Consider the following 24,455-nt stretch of genomic DNA (forward strand, 5'->3'; position numbering starts at 1 on the left):
CACACATTTATTGAAAAGTAGCACTTTGCAGAAACGCTCTTACCATTAATGGAAACGTTGTAATATAAGTCAGGATTTGCCATTTCCCATCTCACTACAATGGATGTATTACCAACATCATCATTATCCAAAATTGGAGATTTAATATTCGGCATGCTTGGTACTGTAAAATGGAACACGTCCAGTATTAGTAAAAACAGTCGTACAATTATTTTGCCCACACTTTAAAAGTATTTGAACTCATTCCTTACTGAATCGTCTTGGTACAGCTGTGACCTAAAGCTAAAAAATAGTAAGCTCAAAGTCTGTTTCATCAGGGGTTTGTGAAGGACAGAGGGAGCAGCACGGTGGCGCAGTGTGCCTTACAGCTGAGTTGCTGCCTCACAGCGCCAGAGACCCAGGTTCGATGCTAACTACAGGTGCTTTCTGTACGGAGTTTGCATGTTCTCCCCGTGACCGCTTGTGTTTCTTTCAGGTGGTCTGATTTCCTCCCAAAGACTTCACATCCTAAAGATGTCAGGTTAATTGGTAGGTTAAATGGCCTCTGTAAATTGCCTCATGTGTGTAGGTGACTGATAGAATCTGGGAGTGAGCGTGGGGGTTCAGGACAACACAGACAGAATAACATTGGATTAGGTTCATGTAGGTTTAGCATTAATGGGTAGTTCACAGTCGGTGATGACTCTGGGTCAAAATGCATGCTTCAATGCTTAGTTTAGTGTAGTTTAGAAATACAGCGTGGAAACATGCCCTTCGGCCCCCAAGTCTGCGCCAACACTAGCACTATCCTACACGCTAAGGATAATTTACAGTTTTTACCGAAGCCAAATTAACTCACAAACACAGACATCTTTGGAGTGCGGGAGGAAACCGGAGCACCCAGGGAAAACCTATGCTGTCACAGGCAAAACGTACAAACTCTGTCCAGACAGCAGCAGTGGTCAGGATTGTACTAGGTTTGCTAGCACTGCAAGGCAGCAACTCTTCTGCTGCGCCACAGTGCTCTCTCATGCTGTATCTCCACTTTCTATCTTGATGCACAGATCTCAGTCATGTTGAGGGACCGCTGTGTTGAATAACGGGCACGCAAATGTGGATGGTGAAGTTGGTGCACAAGAGGTTCAATCATGAGAGAGCATTGGCCTGGGACGAATGAAACATATGGGTGTGTAAAGTCCCGATAGACCTACATATGTTGTTGGGCCATGTACTGCTTACATTTAATGCAGTGTAGGATGGTGTGAGTGCACAGGTTAGGGTTGTAGCAGAATGCTTCAGAGCAGTTGCAGTTCAGTGTGTGAAGAACGGCTAACCAGCAGGAGAGTGCGGAACCAGCTCCCAACATTGATTACAATGCTCAAGACGAACATGATAACTTTGTAAGTTTGAGGAGCACAATTAGGCCCTTCGACCCATTAAGTCTACTCAGACATTCATTCATTGCTGATCTATCTCTCCCCTCAACCACATTCTCCTGCCTTCTCCCCGTAACCCCTGATACCCATACTAAACAAACATTGTCAATCGCAGCATTACGTCCCTGTTTTTGTATTCTGGCCTTCTTGAAATAAATGCTGATATTGCATTCGCCTTCCTTACAAATGATTCCACGATAAACGAATCTCCTCTGCCTGCATGTGATTTATATCCCTCCATTCCCTGCAGATCAATCTAAAGGCTCTTACACACCGCTATCGTATCTGCCTCCACAACCAGCCCTGGCTGCACGTTGCAGGCACTCACCACCCTTGACAATCTCCTTTAAACTTTGCCTCGCTCACCTTCACCCTGGTCTTTGATATTCCCACCCTGGGAAAAATGTTCTGACTGTCTACTCTATCTACACCCCTAATAATTTTATATACTTCAATCAGGTCTCCCCTCAGCTGCCTTTGCTCCAAAGAACGCAATCCACATTTGTCCAACCATTCCCTCTAGTTGAAACCCTCTAATGCAGGCAGGTGTCTGGTAAACCTCCTCTGCCCACAGACAGGAAGTGTCACAGCTGGGGTCCTGGTGCCATCGCAACAAACTGGAGCTCAATGCTCTTAAGACAGTGGAATTGATTGTAGACTTTAGGAGAGCTCTCCCTTCCCTCACCCCACTCACCATCAACAACACCACAGTCACATCTGTGGAGTCATTTAAGTTCCTTGGAACCATCATCTCCAGGGACCTTAAATGGGGGGCCACCATCGACTCCACAGTCAACAAGGCCCAACAGAGGATGTACTTCCTGCAGCAGCTGAGGAAGCACAATCTGCCCCAGACAATGATGGTCCAGTTTTATATTGCCATTATAGAGTCTGTCCTCACTTTCTCCATCATGGTCTGGTTTGGCTCAGCCACCAAGCACGACATCCGGAGGCTGCAGCGAATCGTCCAATCAGCTGAGAAGGTTATTGGCTGCAGCCTTCCCTCCATTGATGAACTGTACACTGCAAGGGCCAGGAAGCGAGCGGGCAAGATCATCTCTGACCCCTCTCACCCTGGCCACAAACTCTTTGAATCACTTCCTTCTGGAAGGCGACTCCGGACTGCCAAAGCCGCCACAGCCAGACATAACAGCTTTTTTTCCACGAGTAGTTGCTCTACTCGACAGCCAAAAATCTGTTGCCTCCTTGTGCTCTGGTATTTTATTTCATTCTTCACATGTTTAAATTATAATGTTTTATTTTTAATTGTCTACAGTATATTGTGTTGTTACTTGCGAGCAAAGCACCAAGGCAAATTCCTTGCATGTATACATACTTGGCTAATAAAATGTATTCTATTCAATTCTGCACCCCTCTCCAATTTTTCCTTGTAGTTGAAACCCTCTAATTCAGGCAACATTCTGGTAAACTTCCTTGGCACCCTCTCCAAAGACCCCACATCCTTCCTGTAATGGAGTATTCACCAATCCTCCACAGAGATTTGATAATTACATTCGTGCCATCAATAGTGAACTATCTTTTCTGAGAATGGAAAAAACCAAACCAATATCCTTTCATTTATCTGTGTTCAAGAAGGAACTGCAGATGCTGGAAGGTCGAAGGTACACAAAAATGCTGGAGAAACTCAGCGGGTGCAGCAGCACCTATGGAGCGAAGGAAATAGGCGACGTTTCGGGCCGAATCCAGTCTGAAGAAGGGTTTCGGCCCGAAACGTCGCCGATTTCCTTCGCTCCATAGAAGCTGCTGCACACGCTGAGTTTCTCCAGCATTTTTGTGTACCTCCTTTCATTTATCTGACAGCTTTCAGAGCAGAAGGCAGGAACAAGCAGCGGAGGCGACACAGTGGCCAAGCGACTGTGGATTCTGTCTGTACGGAGTTTGTACGTTCTCCCCGTGACCGCAAGGGTTTTCTCCGGGTGCTCGTTTCCTCCCACACCTCAAAGATGTCCAGGTTTGTAGGCCTCTGTAAATTGTCTCTAATGTGTGGGATAGAACTAGTGTATGAGGATCGCTGGTTGGCATGGCCTCGGTGGGCCGAAGGGCCTGTTTCTATGCTGAATCTCCAAACTAAACTCCACAAAACAAGTTTGTCCCAGCAAACCAATCGGCCAATGTTTTGCTTAACACAGTGTGCTCTGTAGATGGACTGTGTGGCAATGGTCATTGGTATAAGGGATTCAATGATTTCTGGGGACACTGAGGGTGGTTCTCGTAAGTGGTTTTATTTATGAGTTCAGGTATTGGTGTAGGGTGTGCAGCAGGGCACGCTAGTCAAGAAGCTGACCATAGTCTTTTCAAAGCAAAATTTCAGCTGCATAAGAAGACAGAATGCACAGTGTAAATTTATCCTTGTCTTTGCTCCTTCTTTGAGGACCACTCAAAGAAACATAGATGCCTTGAGCTTTCCCAACAGGTATTGGCCACAAGAGCATGGCCATTGCGATCCACCAATGCAATGGTCCACCAGATCCAAAGGGAAAAGCTCTCTGCTCATCCTTGGACCAAAGTTCTTTGGAATTCTGATCATCATAAATCATTACAATCTTGGATGCCTACCTTGACGTTGTACTTCCAGAGTTTTATTTATCAAATCTGTCCAATTGTTGGAATTATGGATTCTGACATTACAGTCATGAGGATCACAAGGATTTGTAATATTGAAACTGTTTCCAACCTTTAGAAGAGGTTTTGTTTCTGAAAGACAAAATGAAACAAATGACAAAAATGCCAATCCATTTAAGAAATAAAGACTCAAAATGCTGGAGTAACTCAGCGGGTCAGGCAGCATCTTGGAGAACACGGATAGGTAACATTTCACAGAGTACTGGAGTAATTCAGCAGGTCAGGCAGGATCTGTGAAGGACATGGATAGTTGACGTATCACAGAGTGCTGGAGTAACTCAGCGGGTCAGGCAGCATCTCTGGAGAAACATAGAAACATAGAAAATAGTTGCAGGAGTAGGCCATTCAGCCCTTCGAGCCTGCACCACCATTCAATATGATCATGGCTGATCATCCAACTCAGTATCCTGTACCTGCCTTCTCTCCATACCCCCTGATCCATTTAGCCACAAGGGCCACATCTAACTCCCTCTTAAATATAGCCAATGAACTGGCCTCAACTACCTTCCGTGGCAGAGAATTCCAGAAATTCACCACTCTCTGTGGGAAAATGTTTTTCCTCATCTCGGTCCTAAAAGATTTCCCCCTTATCCTTAAACTGTGACCCTTGTTCTGGACTTCCCCAACATCGGGAACAATCTTCCCGCATCTAGCCTGTCCAACCCCTTAAGAATTTTGTAAGTTTCTATAAGATCCCCCCACAATCTTCTAAATTCTAGTGAGTACAAACCGAGTCTATCCAGTCTTTCTTCATATGAAAGTCCTGACATCCCAGGAATCAGTCTGGTGAACATGGATAGGTGACGTTTCACAGAGTGCTGGAGTAACTCAGTGGGTCAGGCAGCATCTCTGGAGAACATGGATAAAACATGCAACCAACACCTGCAGTTCCCATTCGGCCCAAGAGTCTACTCCGCCATTCAATCATGGCTGATCTATCTCTCCCTCCTAACCCCATTCTCCTGCCTTTTCTCCATAACCTCTGACACCCGTACTAATCAAAAATCTATCGATCTCTGTCTTAAAAATATCCACTGACTTGGTCTCCACAGCCGTCTGTTTGCAAAGAATTCCACAGATTCACCACACTCTGACGAAAGAAATTCCTCCTCATCTCCTCCCTAAAAGAACGTCCTTTAGTTCTGTATTAAGGATAGATCAGGTGCGAATTGTGAAGCCAGAGGAAGGAATTCTGGTTGAAGGGCATGGGGGGTGGGGGTGGTGAGGAGAAATATGTGTGTTCAGATGGGGCATAGGGGGAAGAGGGGGGACAAAAGTAGGGGGGGATGTTTGACCAGTTATCTAAAATTGGAGAATTCAATCTCCATACCGTTGGGCAATAGGCTACACAAGCTACTCTCTGTTAATACATTTAAGTCTTCTCTAGGCTGCAATGTTATAATAATGTTGAGACTGAAGCACATAAATTGATCACACTGGAGGTATGGGCCACATGCATCTCTTCACAGTCAGCACAACACATCTGATTCCAAGATGGCACCCAACCCAGGTGACTGTTTGTGTGTTGGCCACAGAAGGAAATCTCCCAACTCATAGTACAACCACTCCACACTCTTAAACCTACACTGTAAACGGCTCGATTGTAGTCATGTGTTGTCTTTCCGCTGACTGGATAGCATGCAACAAAAGAGTTTTCACTGTGATAATAAACTAAACTGAACTCAAACTGAAATGACCCATATTTGCTCATCCTCATAGGCCTTTTTCCTCATTTAATTATTTACCCTCACCTCATCACAATCTTTGCGTCAACTATTCCTTGCAGCACTGAGCTTACCCCTATTTGAATGAAGAAAACCCTCTTGAATTCTCTATTAGATTCTTCAGTGGCCTTGCAGTGATCACCAATCATTTCTGTTTCATCACACGTGGAGAGGATGTTTCCACTAGTGGGAGAGTCGAGGATTAGAAGTCACAGCCTCAGAATTAAAGGACGTTCTTATAGGAAGGAGATGAGGAGGAATTTCTTCAGTCAGAGGGTGGCGAATCTGTGGAATTCTTTGCCACAGAAAGCTGCGGAGGCCATCAGTGGATATATTTAAGGCAGAGATGGATAGATTCTTGATAAGTGTGGGTGTCAGAGGTTATGGGGAGAAGGCAAGAGAATGGGTTTAGGAGGGAGAGGTAGATCAGCCATTATTGAATGGTGGAGTAGACGATGGGCCGAATGGCCTAATTCTACTTGTAGCACTTATGACCTTACCTCACACATTTTATCTTTTCATCTCTGGCATTTGTCCAATTATCTGCATATCAAATAGGCCGACTTAATAGCTTAATTCTACTCCTGTCACTAATAACCCTATGACCTTATGACATGTGGATACGTCTTCCCTGCATTTATCCCATCAGGTTTGTTCATTGTTTTACTACCTCCACCCTCAGCCTTCCCTTGTCAAGAGAAAAGCTGAATGCAGTTTAATTCCTCTCACTCCTTCTTCAAATCCTGAGACCATCCTTGACAAGATATTTTGCAGCCTCTTCACTGTCCACAGATCTTTCTGATCAATTGATTTCAAAACTGTCCACTGTATTTCAGCATTATCAATGATTTAAACATTGACCAATACATGTTGAGCATAGAAGATGGGAGGTCATGTTGCAGTTGTATAAGATGTTGGAGAGGCATCATTTAAAGTTTTGTGTTCCGTTCTGGGCACCATGTTATAGGAAAGATATTGCCAAGCTGGAAAGGGTTCAGCGAGGATATACTAGGATGTTGCCAGGACTGGAGGATCTGAGCTGTCGGGAGAGGTTGAGCAGGCTGGGACTCTATTCCTTGGAGCGCAGGAGTATGAGGTGTGATTTTATAGAGGTGTACAAAATCATGAGAGGAAGAGATCGGGTTCTCTTGCCCACAGTAGATGAATCGAGGATCAGAGGTTTAAGGTGAGGGGGAAAAGATTTAATAGGAATCTGAGGGGTAACTTTTTCACACAAAGGGTGGTGAGTGTATGGAACAAGCTGCCAGAGGAGGTCGTTGAGGCAGGGTCCCAATATTTAAGAAACAGTTGGACAGGTACATGGATAGGACAGGCTTGGAGCCAAATGCGAGCAGGTGGGACGAGTGCAGCTGGGACATGTTGGCTGGTGTGGGCAAGTAGGGCTGAAGGCATATTAAGAAGCATATGCTTCTATGTTTATTACAGCTTCTCTGCGTTTCATCCCTGTCTTCCCAGAGAACAGACCAACAGCAGTCTGAAGATGGGTCTTGACTCGAAACGTCACCCATTCCTTCTCTCCAGAGATGCTGCCTGACCTGTTGAGTTACTCCAGGATTTTGTGCCAACCTTCAGCCCAGTAGCTTGGTTTGCTGACCGATGTTACAAATCACCAGTGCTTTGTTCGCAGACACAAAACAATTGCTATGCACATTGCTCAATGCTGTTGATGCCTGTGGGAGGTTATCTTCCTGCTATAAGCTACTTAAGCTGTTTAAGAACCTGAGTAACTAATGTATTTTATAAATTTGCTTTCTTAAACTTTAACAAACGTGTTGTAATATCAAAAGTTTTAAACTTTGTACGGTCGCAGAAGGAACAGTGCAATTGAACCTTTGTACATGAGGTTTAAACATACCCTTGTCCCCTCTACTACTTTGCCTATACTTACCATCGTTGGGACAGATGAGTCCTGATCCAATGTAAGGATGCTGCTCATTGCTCAACTTCACTTCCAGACACAGCCCATAATCAAAGAGTACCCGGTAGGGCAAAGGCCTCAACCAGAAACATCACAGAACTGCTGCCTGACCCATTGAGTTACTCCAGCACTTTGTTTCTATCTTTGAAATAATCCGTTTTATTACTTTAGCAACATATCCTTCCTATGTCACAGGAATTGTAGAGCCATGGAGTCATACAGTATGAAACAGCCCTATAGACCCAACTTGCTCATGTCAACCATGATGTCCCATCTACACTGGTCCCACCTGCCCATGTTTGGCCCATATCCTTCTGAGTCTTTCCTATCCATGCACCTGTCCAAATACCTTGTATATGTTGTTATAGTAGCTGCCTCAACTACCTCCTCCGGCAGCTCGTTCTATAATACTTTGTGAAGAAATTACCTGAGATTCCTATTAAATCTTTCCCCTCTCACCTTAAACTTGTATCCTTTGTTACATTTTAATGGCACCTTATTGACTGAAGTTTGAGGTCATATAAGATGTTGTACTGATACAAATACTTTATTTTGTGCGGCTGAACTATTTATAAGAAATCTACTTGCAAAAGGAGAGTCGGAAGGTGTTTTTAATTGAGATGAAGGACAAGACAACAGCACGGTGACACAGTGGTAGAGTTGCTGCCTTACAGCACCAGGGTCCTGGGTTCAATCCTGACTACAGGTGATGCCTGCACGGAGTTTGTACTTTCTCCCCGTCACCTGCGTGGGTTTTCTCCGAGATCTTCCCACACTCCACAGATATACAGGTTTGTTGGTTAATTGGCTTGGTTTAAGTGTAAAATTGTCCCTAGTGTGTGTCGGGCAGTGTTAGTGTGTGTGGGGGTGGGGGGGGGGTCGCTGGTCAGTACTCGGTGGGCCGAAGGGTCTGTTTCCTAGCTTTATCTCTAAAATAAAATAAACAGAGAAAGTGATGAATGTTATAGGAAGAGGAACTCCGCTCCTTCAATGTCTGCAGTAAGATGCTGCAGAAGTTCTACCAATGGGTGGTAGCCAGTGCCATCATCTTCGCTGTCATGTGCTGGGGCAGCAGGGCAAAGGCTGCGGACACCAAGAGGATCAACAAGCTCATCAGGAAGGCTGGCTCCGTCCTGGAGGCGGAGTGGGATTCATGGGAGATGGTCTTGGAGAGGAGGATGCTCCTCAAACTGCGGAGCATCCTGGACAATACAGCTCACCCCTCCATGATCAACCTGAGGAGTGCCTTCAGCAACAGACTGGTTCCACCAAGATGCAGGACTGAACATCACAGGAGATCCTTCTTCTTTATGGCTATCAAACTGTACAACTCCTCCCCCTTCTATCGTGGGGTAGACTGACTCCCCTCCACCCCCAATCTTTGAACATCCCAAATCCTCTCCACTCGCCACTTTAATTTCATGTTTCATGTATTTTGTGTTTTTGTGACCGTTGGCAGATCAATTTCCCTCCTGGGATAAATAAAATTCCATCGTATTGTATAATTACCATTGTTCCGGGTACAACTCCAATTATAATCCATATTGCATCTGTTTGAACCTGGTTTTTGCACCACTAAGAACGCATTCAGATCTTGTTTATCTGGTTCAATGATGAAAGAACCTGAAAATAAATTATTCAAAAACAATGTTTAACTGATAAGTTTCCATTCATCACACTGAAAGTGTACTTAAGCTCCATGTTCTGAAGATAGTGAACATTTGAATATAAAGGGATTAAAAAGGGTATCATTGTTTTTCTGCATCATTGCAGCATATGTCCAATGTGTATTTTATTAAGGGCAGTTGGCAATACAAACACGCATTGTAAAGTCTATCCCTTATATAAAAGTTCGAACATTGAACATACAACAGGGAAGCATCGGTACAGATTTGTTGGTCCACGCTGACTGTGCTGAATATAAAACAGTACCGCACAGCAACAGGCCCTTCGGCCCACAATGTCTGTGCTTAACATGATGCCATGACTAACTCTTATCTGCCTGCATATAATCCCAATCCCACCATCACCTGCTTATCCATGTACCTATCCAAATGTATCTTTAAATGCCACTATTGTATCTGCCTCCACCACCACCCCTGGCAGCACGTTCCAGGCACTTACCACACTCTGTATAAAAAACCTAGCCCCACACATCTCCTTTTAACTTTGCCCCTCTCACCCTAAAGCTCTGCCCTCTCGTATTTTATTTTTCCATCCTGGGAAAAAGATTCTGACTGTACTCTATCGATGTTTCATAATTTTATATATTTACATCAAGCCTCGCTGTAACCTCTGTGTTCCAGAGAAAACAATCCAAATCTGTCTAACCTCTCCCTGTAGCTAATACTCCATAATACAGGCAGCATCTTTCTCTGCACCCTCTCCAAAGCCTCCACATCCTTCCTATAATGGGACAACCAGAACTGCACGCAATACTCCAAACGTGGCCTGACCAAAGCCCGAAAAAGCTGCATCATGAATTCCAGACTCTTAAAGGCTTAAAGAAGAAGGGACCAATTTAAACTAATCCTATCTTCCTGCACATGGTCTGTATCTGCCCATCCATTGCCTGTTCATGTGTCTTTTAAATGTTGCTGTCATGTCTGCTTCCACTGGCAGCACATTCCAGGCACCTACAACTTCCAGCAAACAAAAACTTGGCTAACAAATCTCCTTTAAACTTCCACCCTCTCATCCTAAAACTATATCCTCCAGTATTTTTACATTACCTGGGGAAAATACTAAATCTACCCCTATTTACGTCGCATAACATATTATGCTCCTGTCACATCTCCCCTCGGCCTCTAATGTTCCAGAGAAAACAATCTAAGTTTGTTCACACACTCCTTGGAGGTAATACTCACAAATACAAGCAGTGTTCTGCCAAGACCTCTTCCACACCCTCTACAAAGCCTCCACATCCTTCCAGTAATGTGGTGACCAGAACTGCATAACATACCATGATTATTTTATACAGCTGCACCACCAGTTATAGTTATACTCAATTCCATAATCAATAAAGGCAAGAATGTTGTATGCTTTTACCACCCTATACTATTGTTGCTGTTTTCAGGGAGCTGTGCACTTGAATCCCAAGATGTCATTGTTCCTAAGGGTCATGCCATGAACTGTGTACATATTTTACTTGGGCAGCTACAACCCAGCGGTATGTATATTGATTTCTCTAACTTAATTCCCTCTCTCTCCATCCCTCCCCCACTCTAGCCATCCCATTAATTTCACTGTTGTCCTGCTTAGTTACACTGTTTGTATCCACTCATTATCACCTTCTCCACAACCAACAATTGACCATTGTGGGCTCCATCTTTCCTTGCACATCATTGCTGGCTTTCATTTGCTCTTTTTATACCTTTCATTAATTTGTTCGTTAGACCGTTTCATACCTCTAGTTTCCCTCTCCCCTGACTCTGTCTCCACCCAAAAAGTCACCTATTCCTTTTCACCAGAGGTGCTGCCTGACCTGCTGAGTTATTCCAGCATTTTGTGTCTGTTAACTGTGCATTTTTCTCTTGTGTTTGACCTCCCAAAGTGTGACACCTCACACCTGTCCAGGTTAAACACCACCAGCATTTCCCCGCCCACTCCCTCAAGTGATCTACATCTCTCTGGGTCTTTTGACAACCTCTCTCGCAATGCACAACTCTGCCAACTTTTGAGTGGTCTGTAAACTTATGAAACAGCCGGCCGAAATGACATCACACAATCTGAAGGACCAGTACTAATCTCTGGAGAACACCACAGGTTACAGACTTCCAGTCACAACCACTCTGCGACCATCACCACTCCTGCCTTCCCTGGCCAAATCACTTTTGAACTTTGAACTTGGGAATGTTATTTTGAATTAGGTGGAACATATTGAGTCACACAACACTTACCCTTTTTTGGGTTGGTCATTATTGATGTATTATGGCAAGGTATGGTGCAATTCATCTTGAACTCTATGGATGGTTCATAGTTGGTACAGGACTGAAGACCATTTACTTCTACCAGGCATTCATTCATAGTCGCATTACACAGGGGCTCATGATGAGTGGGATTGTTGGGATTAGTGAACACCTTCACAGGAATGCTGAAATTACCACTGATATTGTATGTTAACTTCAGAGTGAAAGATGCATCCCCCACACTAGCTACAGTGCAAGAAAGATTATAATTCTCTGAAAGAAAAATATGAGAAGTTTTCTTTAGGACAACTCAACAAATTTAGGTCAACAAAATATCGTTCTATATATAATAGTCCTGAATAGTTTCTCATTACATAGAGTTACAAAAAACCTTTTTAAACAATGAGTCAACAACAGCCTGCATGGTTAGGCAACAATAAAGGTTTGCTAGGGCGATACGTGTGGGTTTAAACTAAATAGTGGGGGGGGGGGGGGGATTGACTAATTGGGACTATAAAGATGGAATTGAAGGGGAAGTGAGTACAGGGAAAGTTACAAAAGACTCTCGAATTAATGGGAAGGAAAGTTCGAGAAGGGATAAGAGAGTAGGGTTAGGGCCAATTGTGAGCGGTGCGAGAGGGGAGGTGAATACGGAGATCAAAGTGTTGTATATGAATGCAATTATGAATATGAATATTGAAATAAATAAAGTGGACGAGCTTGAGGCTGAGTTAGAAATTGGCAAGTATGATGTTGTGGGAATTACAGAGACATGGCTGCAAGAGGGCAGGGAACTGAATATTCAAGGTATACCTCCTATCCAAAAGACAGACAGGTGGGCAAAGGGGGTGGGGTAGCTCTGATGGTGAGCAATGAAATTCAGTCCCTTGCAAGGGGTAACATTGAAACAGGAGATGTGGCGTCAGTATGGATAGAACTAAGGAATTGTAAGGGTAAAAAGACCCTAATGGGACTTATCTACAGGCACACAAACAGTAGCCTGGATATAGGGTGCAAGTTGAATCAAGAGTTAAAATTGGCATGTAGTAAAGGTAATGCTATGGTAGTTATGTGTGATTTCAACGCAGGTAGACTGGGGAAATCAGGTTGGTACTGGACCCCAAGAAAGGGAGTTTGTGGAGTGCCTCCGTGATGGATTCATAGAGCAGCTTGTATTGGAGCCTACCAGGGAGAGGGCAATTCTGGATTTAGTGTTATGTAATGAACTGGATTTGATAAAGGAACTTGACGTTAAGGAGCCATTAGGAAGTGACCATAATAAGGTCAGGTTTAATCTACAATTGGAAAGGGAGAAGGGTAAATCGGTGGTGTCAGTGTTACAGTTGAATAAAGGGGACTATGGGGCCATGAGGGAGGAGCTGGCCAAAGTTGACTGGAAAGATACCCTAGCAGGGATGACAGTGGAACACCAATGGCAGGTATTTCTGGGAATAATACTGAAGGTACAGGATCAGTTCATTCCAAAGAGGAAGAAAGATTCCAAGGGGAGTAAGGGGTGACCGTGGCTGACGAGGGACGTCAGGGACAGTATGAAAATAAAAGAGAAGTACAACGTAGCAAAGATGAGCGGGAAGCAAGAGGATTGGGTAATGATTAAAGAGCAACAGAAGATAACTAAGAAGGCAATATGGGGAGAAAAGATGGGGTACGAAGGTAAGCTAGCCAAGAATATAAAGCAGGATAGTAAAAGCTTCTTTAGGTATTTGAAGAGGAAAAAATTAGTTAAGACCAAAGTTGGACCCTTGAAGACTTAAAAAGTGAATTTATTATCGGGAACAAAGAAATGGCAGATGAGTTGAACAGGTCTTTACTAAGGAGGACACAAACAATCTTCCTGATGTACTAGTGGCCAGAGGATCTGGGGTGATGGAGGTACTGAAGGAAATCCACATTAGGCAGGAAATGGTGTTGGGTAGACTAATGGGACTGAAGGCTGATAACTCCCCAGGGCCTGATTGTCTGCATCCCAGGGTACTTAAGGAAGTTGCTCGAGAAATCGTGGTTGCATTGGTGATAATTTTTCTATGTTCTATATTTTCAGGATCAGTTCCTGTGGATTGGAGGGTAGCTTTATCCCACTTGTTAAGAAAGGTGGGAGAGAGAAAACAGGGAATTATAGACCAGTTAGCCTGATATCAGTGGTTGGGAAGGTGCTGGAGTCAATTATAAAAGATTAAACAGCGGCACATTTGGATAGCAGTAACAGGATCGGTCCGAATCAGCATGGGTTTGCAAAGGGGAAATCATGCTTGACTAACTTTCTCGAATTTTTTGAGGATGTAACTAGGAAAATGGACAAGGGAGAGCCAGTGGATGTAGTGTACCTGGACTTTCAGAAAGCATTTGATAAGGTCCCACATAGGAGATTAGTGGGCAAAATTAGGGCACATGGTATTGGGGGTAGAGTGCTGACATGGATAGAAAATTGGTTGGCAGACAGGAAACAAAGAGTAGGGATTAACGGGTCCCTTTCCGAATGGCAGGCAGTGACTAGTGGGGTACCGCAAGGCTCGGTGCTGGGACCGCAGATATTTACAATACACATCAATGATTTAGATGAAGGGATTCAAAGTAACATTAGCAAATTTGCAGATGACACAAAGCTGGGTGGCAGTGGGAACTGTGAGGAGGATCTGGGGGTCCTAGTTCATCAGTCAATGAAAGTAAGCATGTAGTTACAGAAGGCAATGAAGAAAGCGAATGGCATGTTGGCCTTTATAACAAGAGGAGTCGAGTATAGGAGCAAATAGGTCCGTCTGCAGTTGTACAGAGCCCTAGTGAGACCACACCTGGAGTATTGTGTGCAGTTTTGGTCCACTAATTTGAGGAAGGACATTCTTGCTATTGAGGGAGTGCAGCGTAGGTTTACAAGGTTAATTCCCGGGATGGCGGGACTGTCATATGCTGACAGAATGGAGCGGCTGGGCTTGTACACTCTGGAGTTTAGAAGGATGAGAGGATATCTTATTGAAACCTATGTTTATTAAGGGTTTGGACATGCTAGAAGTAGTTCCCGATGTTGGGGGAGTCCAGAACCAGGTGCCACAGTTTAAGAATAAGGGGTAATCCAAGAGACGAGGAAACACTTTTTCTCACAGAGAGTGGTGAGTCTGTGGAATTCTCTGCCTCAGAGGGTGGTGAAGGCTGGTGCTCTGGTTACTTTCAAGAGAGAGCTAGATAGGGCTCTTAAATCTAGTGGAGTCAAGGGATATGGGGAGAAGGCAGGAACGGGGTACTGATTGGAGGATGATCAACCATGATCACATTGAATGGTGGTGCTGGGCCGAGTGGCTGAAAGGCTTAATCCTGCACCTATTGTCTATTGTCTATTGTCATCCAGCTGGTATTTAAGAGGAGGTTCCAGCCAGTGATGTTCCCAATCCACCAATAAAATATGCTGCTAAAATAAGGGCCAAATGATTAATGGCTACGTTTCTGACAAAAGGGAACGGAGGTGGAAGTTTGTGGACTTGGTTCCTTGTAGTTCAGCTGTCCTTGTACACAAATGTTCCCTAAGAGCCCTCTTTGGACACCACGGTGTGCAGCGGTAGGAGCGGCTGCCTTATACTGCCAGAGACCCGGGTTGCATCCTGACCACGGGTGCTGTCTATACGAAGTTTACATGTTCTCCCTATGACTGCATGGATTTTCTCCGGGTGCTCCGGTTTCCTCCCACATCCCAATGATGTAGGCCGGAAAATGTCATGATTTCCTGCACAAATCCTTTGAATGAGACCATGGTTAATAATCACCGCTTCCAAAACCTGGGAGCATCAGGGGATATGGGGAGAAGGCAGGAATGGGGTACTGATTGTGGATGATCAGGCATGATCACATTGAATGGCGGTGCTGGCTCGAAGGGCCGAATGGCCTACTCCTGCACCTATTGTCTATTATCACACATAAAATTGCGTTTTAATTAAATGTTTGAATGTCAACTTTAAATGTTTTCAGAAACTGTTTTGTACGTGTGTGGTCGTGTCTTACAAATCTGATTGAATTTTTGAAGATAATAATAATAATAATAAATTTTATTTAATGGGCGCCTTTCAAACATCTCAAGGACACCTTACATAGTATATCGGAATAACATATAATCGGAATATAACAATAAGGACATCACAGAGACACAAATTAAAAACAGGATTCAATCCAAAAACAGAAAATCAAAAACACAGTGTGAAGAGGGAGCAGCGGCAACCAAATCGTGCCAGCGTCCACTCTCTCTTCACGGCAGCCATCTTGGACACAGACCTACAAGACTACAAATAGACAAAAAGATGAAGGCAGAGCTGTAGATGTTGTATATATGGACTTCATCAAAGCATTCAACAAGGTGCCGCAACAAGGCGGGAGGCTGCTCTGGAAGGTTAAATCGCTTGGGATCCAAGGAGAGAGAGCTGAATGGATAGAAAATTGGCTTCATGGAAGGTTGCAGAGGGTGATGGTAGAAGCTTGCTTCTCGGACTGGAGACCTGTAACTAGTGGTGTGCCTCAGGGTTTGGTGCTAGGTCAGTGACTTTTTGTCATCTATATCCTATATCAATGATTTGGATGAGAACATACAGGCAAGATTAGCAAGTTTGCTGATGATACACAAGTGGGTGGTTTTGCAGACAGTGAAGATGGTTGTGAAAGATTGCAGCAGGATCTGGATCGATTGGCCAGGTGGGCGGAGGAATGGTGATTTAATTTAATACTGAAAAAGGGTGCTGTTGCATTTTGGGACGTCCAACATGGGCAGGACCTACACAATGAATGGTAGGCCTCTGGGAAGTGTTGTAGAACAGAGGGATCTAGGAGTGCAAGTGCATGGTTCCTTCAATCATGTTGCAGTTGCACGAGACATTGGTGAGGCTGCATTTAGATTATTGTGCAAAGTTCTGGGCACCATGTTACGGGGAAGAGGTTGTTAAGCTGGAAAGGGTTCAGAGAAGATTCATGAGGATGCTGCCAGGACTAGAGTGCCTGAGCTATAGGGAGAGGTTGAGATGGCTGGGACACTATTCCTTGGAGTGCAGGAGGATGAGGTGTGATATTAAGGAGGTGTATAAAATCAGAATCGAGGACCAAAGAACAGAGGTATATGGTGAAGGGGAAAAGATTTAATACGGATCAGAGAGATAGCTTTTTCATACAGTGGGTGGTGGGTGTATGAAATGCTGCCAGGGGAGGTAGTTGAGGCTGGGACTATCGCAATATTTAAGAAATTGCTGGACACGTACATGGATTGGACAGGTTTGGAGGGATATGGACCAAACCCGGGCAGGTGGGACTAGTGTAGCTGGGACATTGTTGGTCAGTGTGGGCAGGTTGGGCTGAAGGGCCTGTGTCCACACTGTACCACTCTATGATTCTATTACTCTATTCGTATTAGCAATAAAGATGCCTGTTTATAATGGACAAAGCATGATGTGCCAGTTGAGATTATAGGTTAGCATCATCAATTAAAAATCACTGCAAACAAACGTTTTATGATCTGAACCATCAATGTTTTTTTGTACACAAAATGGTGCCGGTGTACAGCATTAATAAACATACGTATCGCGTGGCTAGAAAACAAAATAACGACATTTAACTTTTTGGCGGTGCTGATGTGCCATTCCATCACAAGATAAAGTAGAGAGGTCCCCAATGAATAATCTCCAATTATAGTCATAGAGTGATACAGTGTGGAACTAGGCCCTCGGGCCCAACTTGCCCACACCAGCCAACAATGTCCCATCTACACTAGTCCCACCTGCCTGCGCTTGATCCATATCCTTTGAAACCTGTCCTGTCCATATACCTGTCTAACTGTTTCTTAAACGTTGTGATAGTCCCAGCCTCAACTACCTCCTCTGGCAGCTTGTTCCATACACCCACCACCCTTTGTGTGAAAAAGTTACCCCTCAGATTCCTATTGAATCTTTTCCCCTTCACCTTAAACCTATGCTCTCTGGTCCTCGATTCCCCTACTCTGGGCAAAAGACTTTGTGCATCTACCCGTCTATTCCTCTCATGATTTTATACACCTCTATAAGAAATCACCCCTCATCCTCCTGCACTCCTGGGAATAGACACCCAGCATGCATCAAAACCAATGACCTCTGATCCTCGATTCACCCATTCAGAGTAAGAGACTTGGTGCATCTACCCGACCTATTTCTCTCATGATTTTAGACATTCAATTGAATTGATCAATTGTGTACATTGTTTAAAAAGCTTTCTTACCACATTTCGGATCATTAGGTTTTGTCGAATCTGGAATTAAGAACAGAATACAGTCTGTTACAGATTTGAATTAACCATATAACCATATAACAATTACAGCACGTAAACAGGCCATCTCATCCCTACAAGTCCGTGCCGAACAATTATTTTCCCTTAGTCCCACCTGCCTGCACTCATACCATAACCCTCCATTCCCTTTTCATCCATATGCCTATCCAATTTATTTTTAAATGATACCAACGAACCTGCCTCCATCACTTCCACTGGAAGCTCATTCCACACAGCTACCACTCTCTGAGTAAAGAAGTTCCCCCTCATGTTACCCCTAAACTTCTGTCCCTTAATTCTGAAGTCATGTCCTCTTGTTTGAATCTTCCCTACTCTCAGTGGGAAAAGCTTGTCCACATCAACGTCTATCCCTCTCATCATTTTAAAGACCTCTATCAAGTCCCCACTTAACCTTCTGCGCTCCAGAGAATAAAGACCTAACTTATTCAACCTTTCTCTGTAACTTAGTTGTTGAAACCCAGGCAACATTCTAGTAAATCTCCTCTGTACTCTCTCTATTTTGTTGACATCCTTCCTATAATTGGGCGACCAAAATTGTACACCATACTCCAGATTTGGTCTCACCAATGCCTTGTACAATTTTAACATTACATCCCAGCTTCTATACTCAAATTCTTAACTTTCAAACCTAAATTACACTTTTGGCACTTTAAATGCAAAAATAATCCAGCAAATTACTCTCAATAGAGCGAAGTTTGAAAAGTAGTAAATTGGAATAAACATGATTGGGCTTACAATCATTGGTAGGTTGTTTAGAATGTTCTAACATGTTATGGACTATCCTTGGGTTAGAGCTGAGGAGATGGGAGGTGTGGTGGGGAGTGCTCCCAAGGGTAGTTAGTATGGCAGCCACATATACTGCACTATGGAATCATGCAACTCACTTCTTACCTTCCTTGTATCTGGAGCTAGATAAAAGCTTCACTAACCAAGCATTTGATTTTTACCTGCTTACATAAGTTCTGGCTTTATTTATCTACCAGAAGAATCATTTATCCTTCGCTGCCAATGGAACTGTGATCCATTTTTATCCTCAAAATCCAATCACTCACTGGTTTAAAGGCACGACGGTCAGAATGCAAGGCAACGACCACAGGAAGAATTGAATGCTCATGAAAATTTTACACAAAACAACACAAATTGTTGGAGTAGCACAGTGGGTCAGGCAGCATCTCTGGAGAACATGGATAGGTGATGTTTCACAGAGTGCTGGAGTAACTCAGCGGGTCAGACAGCATCTCTGGAGAACATGGATAGGTGATGTTTCACAGAGTGCTGGAGTAACTCAGCGGGTCAGGCAGCATCTGTGGAGAACATGGATAGGTGACGTTTCACAGAGTGCTGGAGTAACTCAGCGTGTCAGACAGCATCTCTGGAGAACATGGATAGGTGATGTTTCACAGAGTGCTGGAGTAACTCAGCGGGTCAGACAGCATCTCTGGAGAACATGGATAGATGACATTTCACAGAGTGCTGGAGTAACTCAGCGGGTCAGGCAGCATCTCTGGAGAACATGGATAGGTGACGTTAAAGGTCGGGACCCTTCCTCACGAACCTTCACCTATCCATGTTCTTCAGGGATGCTGCCTGACCGGCTGTGTTACTCCAGCACTTTTTGTCTTTTTGTGCACATATTTTGCAGTTCTGTGTTTCTCTGGTTTTTTTACGAGTAAGTTTCCATTAACAAAATCAACCTGCGTCTGAAGAAGGGTCTTGACTCGAAACGTCACCCATTCCTTCTCTCCCGTCATGCTGCCTGACCCGCTGAGTTACTCCTGCATTTTTGTGTCTATCAACAATCTCAAACTGATGTCTTCATTTGTTCTTTATTCGGTCAATGCTGCTTGCAGGTGCAAGAGATGTTAGCAAGAAGGAAGGTTCTCTGCGTTAGTCAATGACCGGACAGGAGTGTAAATGGTTTGTTAGACATACTTTGGACTGCTGTGCTAGGAGTGGATTCAGTAGACGCTTCGGTGTTGTTGTGGGTGGCTGTTGTGTTACCTGTGGCTGCAGAAAGATCAAAGTCAATAAGTGAAAGTGCACATATCTGAAGAAAATATATTTCACACCAGCTACCATTCCACACCCTACTAGTTTGGCAACATGCAATGAAGTGGAACATTCAAAATCAGCCTGCTTGACCACAACATCTCAGCTTGGCAGCAGAGAAAGGCAGTATTTTAACTTCAAACCGAAAATGCAATTAAAACCAATTTGCTTGCGGACTGGCATATTACACCCTTAAAAAATGTGACTGCAAGCGACAAATATCAGTTGTGTCATTCAGATAGTGACCATTTCCCCGGGCAACAATAGGAGCAGTAATTTACGCACCTCATCTCTAAACTTCATGTTTCTGGATCTTGGTGAAATCTCTGAACCTCCTTCAAACCAACCTCCCTTCCATTGACTCCACTTACACCTCACGCTGCCTCGACAAGGCCAGCAGCATCATCATGACCAGTCTCACCCTGGCCACTCCCTCTTCTCCCCTCTCCCATCAGGCAAAAGGTAAAGAAGTATGAAAACGCACACCTCCAGATTCTGGGACAGTTGCTTCCCAGCTGGTATCAAGCAACTGAATCATCCTACCACAACCAGAGAGCAGTGCTGAACTACTATGCCTCATTGGTGACCCCCGGATTATCCTTGATCGGACTTTGCTGGCTTTATCTTGCACTAAACGTTAGTCACTTATCATGTATCTATACACTGTAAATAGCTTGATTGTAATCATGTATTGTCTTCCTACTGACTGGATAGCACGCAACAAAAGCTTTTCACTGTACCTCTGTACACGTGATAATCAAGTAAACTGAAGTTATGCCATAACACAACGGCATTTTGCATGCTGTTCCCAGCACACAATCTACTACCATCCTATTCAATCTCTCTACTCTTCTAAATCTCTCTTCCACCTTTAAGTGTAGCACCATTTCTAAATGCTTCAATGATCGTGCTTCTGAACTGTCCGTCCACAAGCTAGGGTACCGTCCAATTCACCTCTACCCCGTTGATGACATTGGATTTTGTCTCTGGAACCGATGTGCTACAATGCTGAAAACTATATTCTGCACTCTGTATCTTCCCCTTTGCTCTACATATTGAACTTGAGTTTGAACAGATTGTATCTATTTGTGGAATATCCGTAATGTTTGTTTAACATGTAAAACAAAGCTTTTTATTTTACCTCAGAACATGGGACAATAATAAACCTAAATCTACTTATTCTAGGTATCAACAGATCCTCGAAATCCTCTGGTATAAAGAAACAACAAAGTGTTGATGTGTAGGAAGGAACTGCAGATGCCGGTTTAAACTGAAGATAGACACAAAAAGTTGGAGTAACACAGCAAGACAGGCAGCATCTCTGAAGAGAAGGAATAGGTGATGCTTCGGGTCGAGACCCTTCTTCAGACTGAAGCATCTTGTGCCTAAGAAAGTGTTGATGTTCACTAGGTCTTGACAACATGAATCTCCAAAAATGGGCAAATTGGACAAGCTTAGATGGGACATCTTAATCAGGACTGTAATTAAACATTATTGTCCAGTAAATAAAAGTGTTGCCTCTCCATCATCCTTAGCTGATTGAGGAGAAATGTACTCCAACTAATGGCATGTCCGATGCTGTGGAATTCGATCCATTAATCTGGAATCTCATATGAGATACCTCTTAGTAGATCTCAGTGGGCAAGTGAGACCACACTTGGAGCACTGAATGCAGCTCTTGTCGCCCAGATCCATGAAGCATGTCCTTCAGTTGGAAAGTGTAGAGGAGGTTCACCATGATGTCACCTGGGTTTGTGGGCTTGTGTTACAGGGAGAGGTTGGATAGGCTGGGGCTTTTTATTTGAGAGTGTAGGAGGCTGAGGGGTGACCTTATTGAGGTGTACAAGATCATGAGGGGCATAGATAAAATAAATGCCCAGTCTTTTTCTGATAGTGAAGGATTCTAAAACTATAGGGCAACGGCTTAAGGTGAGAAGGGAAAGATTGAAAGGGTAGTCTGTATGCGGAATGAGCTGCCAAAGGAAGCTTTACAGGCAATAGAAGCTATAGCTATACGACGCTACAGTAGCAAATACAATTATGACTTTTGAAAGACATTGGGACAGATATATGGATAGGAATGTTTTAAAGCAGGGGTCGGCAACCTGCGGCCCCCGGGCCGAATGCGGCCCATAACCCGAAATCATCCGGCCCGCAGGCTTATTTTTTTTTCAGTAATTATCCGGCCTGCAGACTTCCATCATCTCTGGTACCTGCCGGGCCCGAGGCCGCGCCACCGAGGCGCACTGACGCAATTTCTGTACTGCACAGTTGAATGGCTCTATTCTGATCCCTCAGTGTGTGCTTCAATTGAATTAATGAGCACTATCATACCAATCATTTACCATGAACATAACACGAAGATGCTTCATGCCAATAAAAAGTCCCATGCTAGATAGAGAGATGTGAACACCATCAAAACAACAGCCAGGCAATGTTATAGCCGTGTCCCACGGTACGAGTTCATTCCAAGAGCTCTCCCGAGTTTAAAAAGAAATCAAACGTGGTAAGCACGAGAATGAACGTAGCGGGTATGTCGGAGCTCGGGGACGCCTCTTAGCGCTAACGGCAGCTACTCGGGAAGACTCGCTAACGGCAGGTAAGCGCGGGAAGACTTGTGAAGATTTTTCAACATGATAAAAAATGTCCATGTCCCGAGTGCCGATTAACGGCCATTGCCGTAAATCTCAGAGTTCGAATCAGGGCAAACTCGGGAGAACTCTTGGAATTAACTCGTACAGTGGGACAGGGCATTAAGAGTGTTTGAGCTGATTTAAATTCCTCGAGGAGTGAAACATAGAAACATAGAAAATAGATGCAGGAGTAGGCCGTTCGGCCCTTTGAGCCATCCCAAATCAGTACTCCGTTCCTGCATTCTCCCCATATCCCTTGATTCTGTGAGCCCTAAGAGCTAAATCCAAGTCGCTCTTGCACACTTGACCACAACGTTGCTGCCAAGGTCAGAGTTCTTTGTGGACATACGTGAGCTAGTTGTGTTCACTGCTGAAGCTGTGCTGGAGGGTGCGTGAGAAGTGCGATCTGATGGAAGAAACAAAAACAGTGAGCAGAAATACAAGCCACCGATATAAACTCTCTCCCACACACACATTCCACTCTGGGGTGACCAGAGTGCCTCATGCGGTCTGAGCCACCACTGGTGCTGGACCGCGAATGCTGGAGATGACCCAGGGATGTTTCTTAGGGAGCATGCAACAGGGAATGGGCACTTTGCAGCTCAACAGCATGCAGCAAGGAAGAAAATGGATGACTGCTCGATAGACCACACCGAGTAGGCAGGTAATCCAGCAGATCCCCGGAGAACAACCGGCTCAAAACTCAGGAGTCCAGGCAAGAGCGTTTTAGTGTCGTTTGCCCCAAAACAGAACAATTAAATTCTTACTTGCAGCAGCACAACAGATATATAAACATAGTATTCTGTAAAACCCATAATTAACAGCAAAAAATGTTCAGAATATATATTTTTTAAACAGACAAATAAATAGACAATATTTGTACAAAGTCAAAATGTAATGCCCCCAAGTAGTTTGGAGTCTATTTGGAGGTTGCAGTTTTTAATATTAAAATTTGATTCTCATAGGAAGTGGCCAGAACACCACGACAATAAAACCATGACTTGAATCATTATCCCTGGAACATGGGGGTTGAGGGGAGACCTGATGGGAGTATATAAAATGATGAGGGGCACAGACAGGGTCAACAATCAGAACCTCTTCCCAGGAGAAGACTAGAGGCCATAGGTTCAGCTTAAAGGGGTGGTTTGCAGGAGATATGCGGGGCAAGTTTCTTTAGGCAGAGGCAGATACAACAGTGGCTTTTAAGAGATTTTAGACAGGCACATGGTTATACAGGGAATGGAGGGATATGGACCATCTGCAGAGCTATTCTTGGTGTCATGTTCAGTGCAGACATTCTGGGCTGCGGAGCCTGTTCTGGTGTTGTACTGTTTATGGGTGGTTCGACTTCAAGGGGAGGACCATGGCAGAGACAGACACCAAATGTTGGAGTAACTCATCGGGTCAGGCAGCATCTCTGGAGAACATGGACAGGTGACGTTTCACAAAGTGCTGGAGTGACTCAGCGGGTCAGGCAGCATCTGTGGAGAACATGGATAGGTGACGTTTCACAGAGTGCTGGAGTAACTCAGCGGGTCAGGCAGCATCTGTGGAGAACATGGATAGGTGACGTTTCACAGAGTGCTGGAGTAACTCAGCGGGTCAGGCAGCATCTGTGGTGAACATGGATAGATGACATTTCACAAAGTGCTGGAGTAACTCAGCGGGTCAGGCAGCATCTGTGGAGAGCATGGATAGGTGACATTTCACAGAGTGCTGGAGTAACTCAGCGGGTCAGGCAGCATTTCTAGAGAAACCTTTTTCAGACTTAAGACCGAAATGTCAACCACCCTTTTTCTACAGAGATGCTGCCCGTCCTCCGGAGTTCCTCCAGCACTTTG

At 44.3% G+C, this 24,455-nt stretch overlaps 2 protein-coding genes across 2 annotated transcripts in view; both read right to left on the minus strand.

Moving 5' to 3' along the window:
* Nucleotides 1-122, minus strand: part of ptprc (protein tyrosine phosphatase receptor type C) — a 56,980-nt gene extending 56,858 nt beyond the window's left edge. Inside the window, exon 1 of the mRNA XM_033027891.1 lies at nucleotides 44-122. Within this exon, the coding sequence (XP_032883782.1) occupies nucleotides 44-83 (40 nt within the window). The 5' untranslated portion in view covers nucleotides 84-122. The remainder of the gene's footprint in view (nucleotides 1-43) is intronic.
* An 8,712-nt stretch (nucleotides 123-8,834) lies between these two features.
* The window catches only part of LOC116978097 (putative GPI-anchored protein pfl2), a 62,089-nt gene continuing 46,468 nt past the window's right edge, over nucleotides 8,835-24,455 (minus strand). The window contains exons 8-13 of the mRNA XM_033029122.1: nucleotides 22,964-23,020; nucleotides 19,865-19,939; nucleotides 17,864-17,893; nucleotides 11,621-11,902; nucleotides 9,231-9,344; nucleotides 8,835-8,854 (exon numbers count right to left, since the gene is read on the minus strand). Coding sequence (XP_032885013.1) covers nucleotides 8,835-8,854; nucleotides 9,231-9,344; nucleotides 11,621-11,902; nucleotides 17,864-17,893; nucleotides 19,865-19,939; nucleotides 22,964-23,020 — 578 coding nt within the window. The remainder of the gene's footprint in view (nucleotides 8,855-9,230; nucleotides 9,345-11,620; nucleotides 11,903-17,863; nucleotides 17,894-19,864; nucleotides 19,940-22,963; nucleotides 23,021-24,455) is intronic.

The sequence above is a fragment of the Amblyraja radiata genome, chromosome 10 (assembly GCF_010909765.2).
Source record: "Amblyraja radiata isolate CabotCenter1 chromosome 10, sAmbRad1.1.pri, whole genome shotgun sequence".
In the NCBI taxonomy this organism is placed as follows: domain Eukaryota; kingdom Metazoa; phylum Chordata; class Chondrichthyes; order Rajiformes; family Rajidae; genus Amblyraja; species Amblyraja radiata.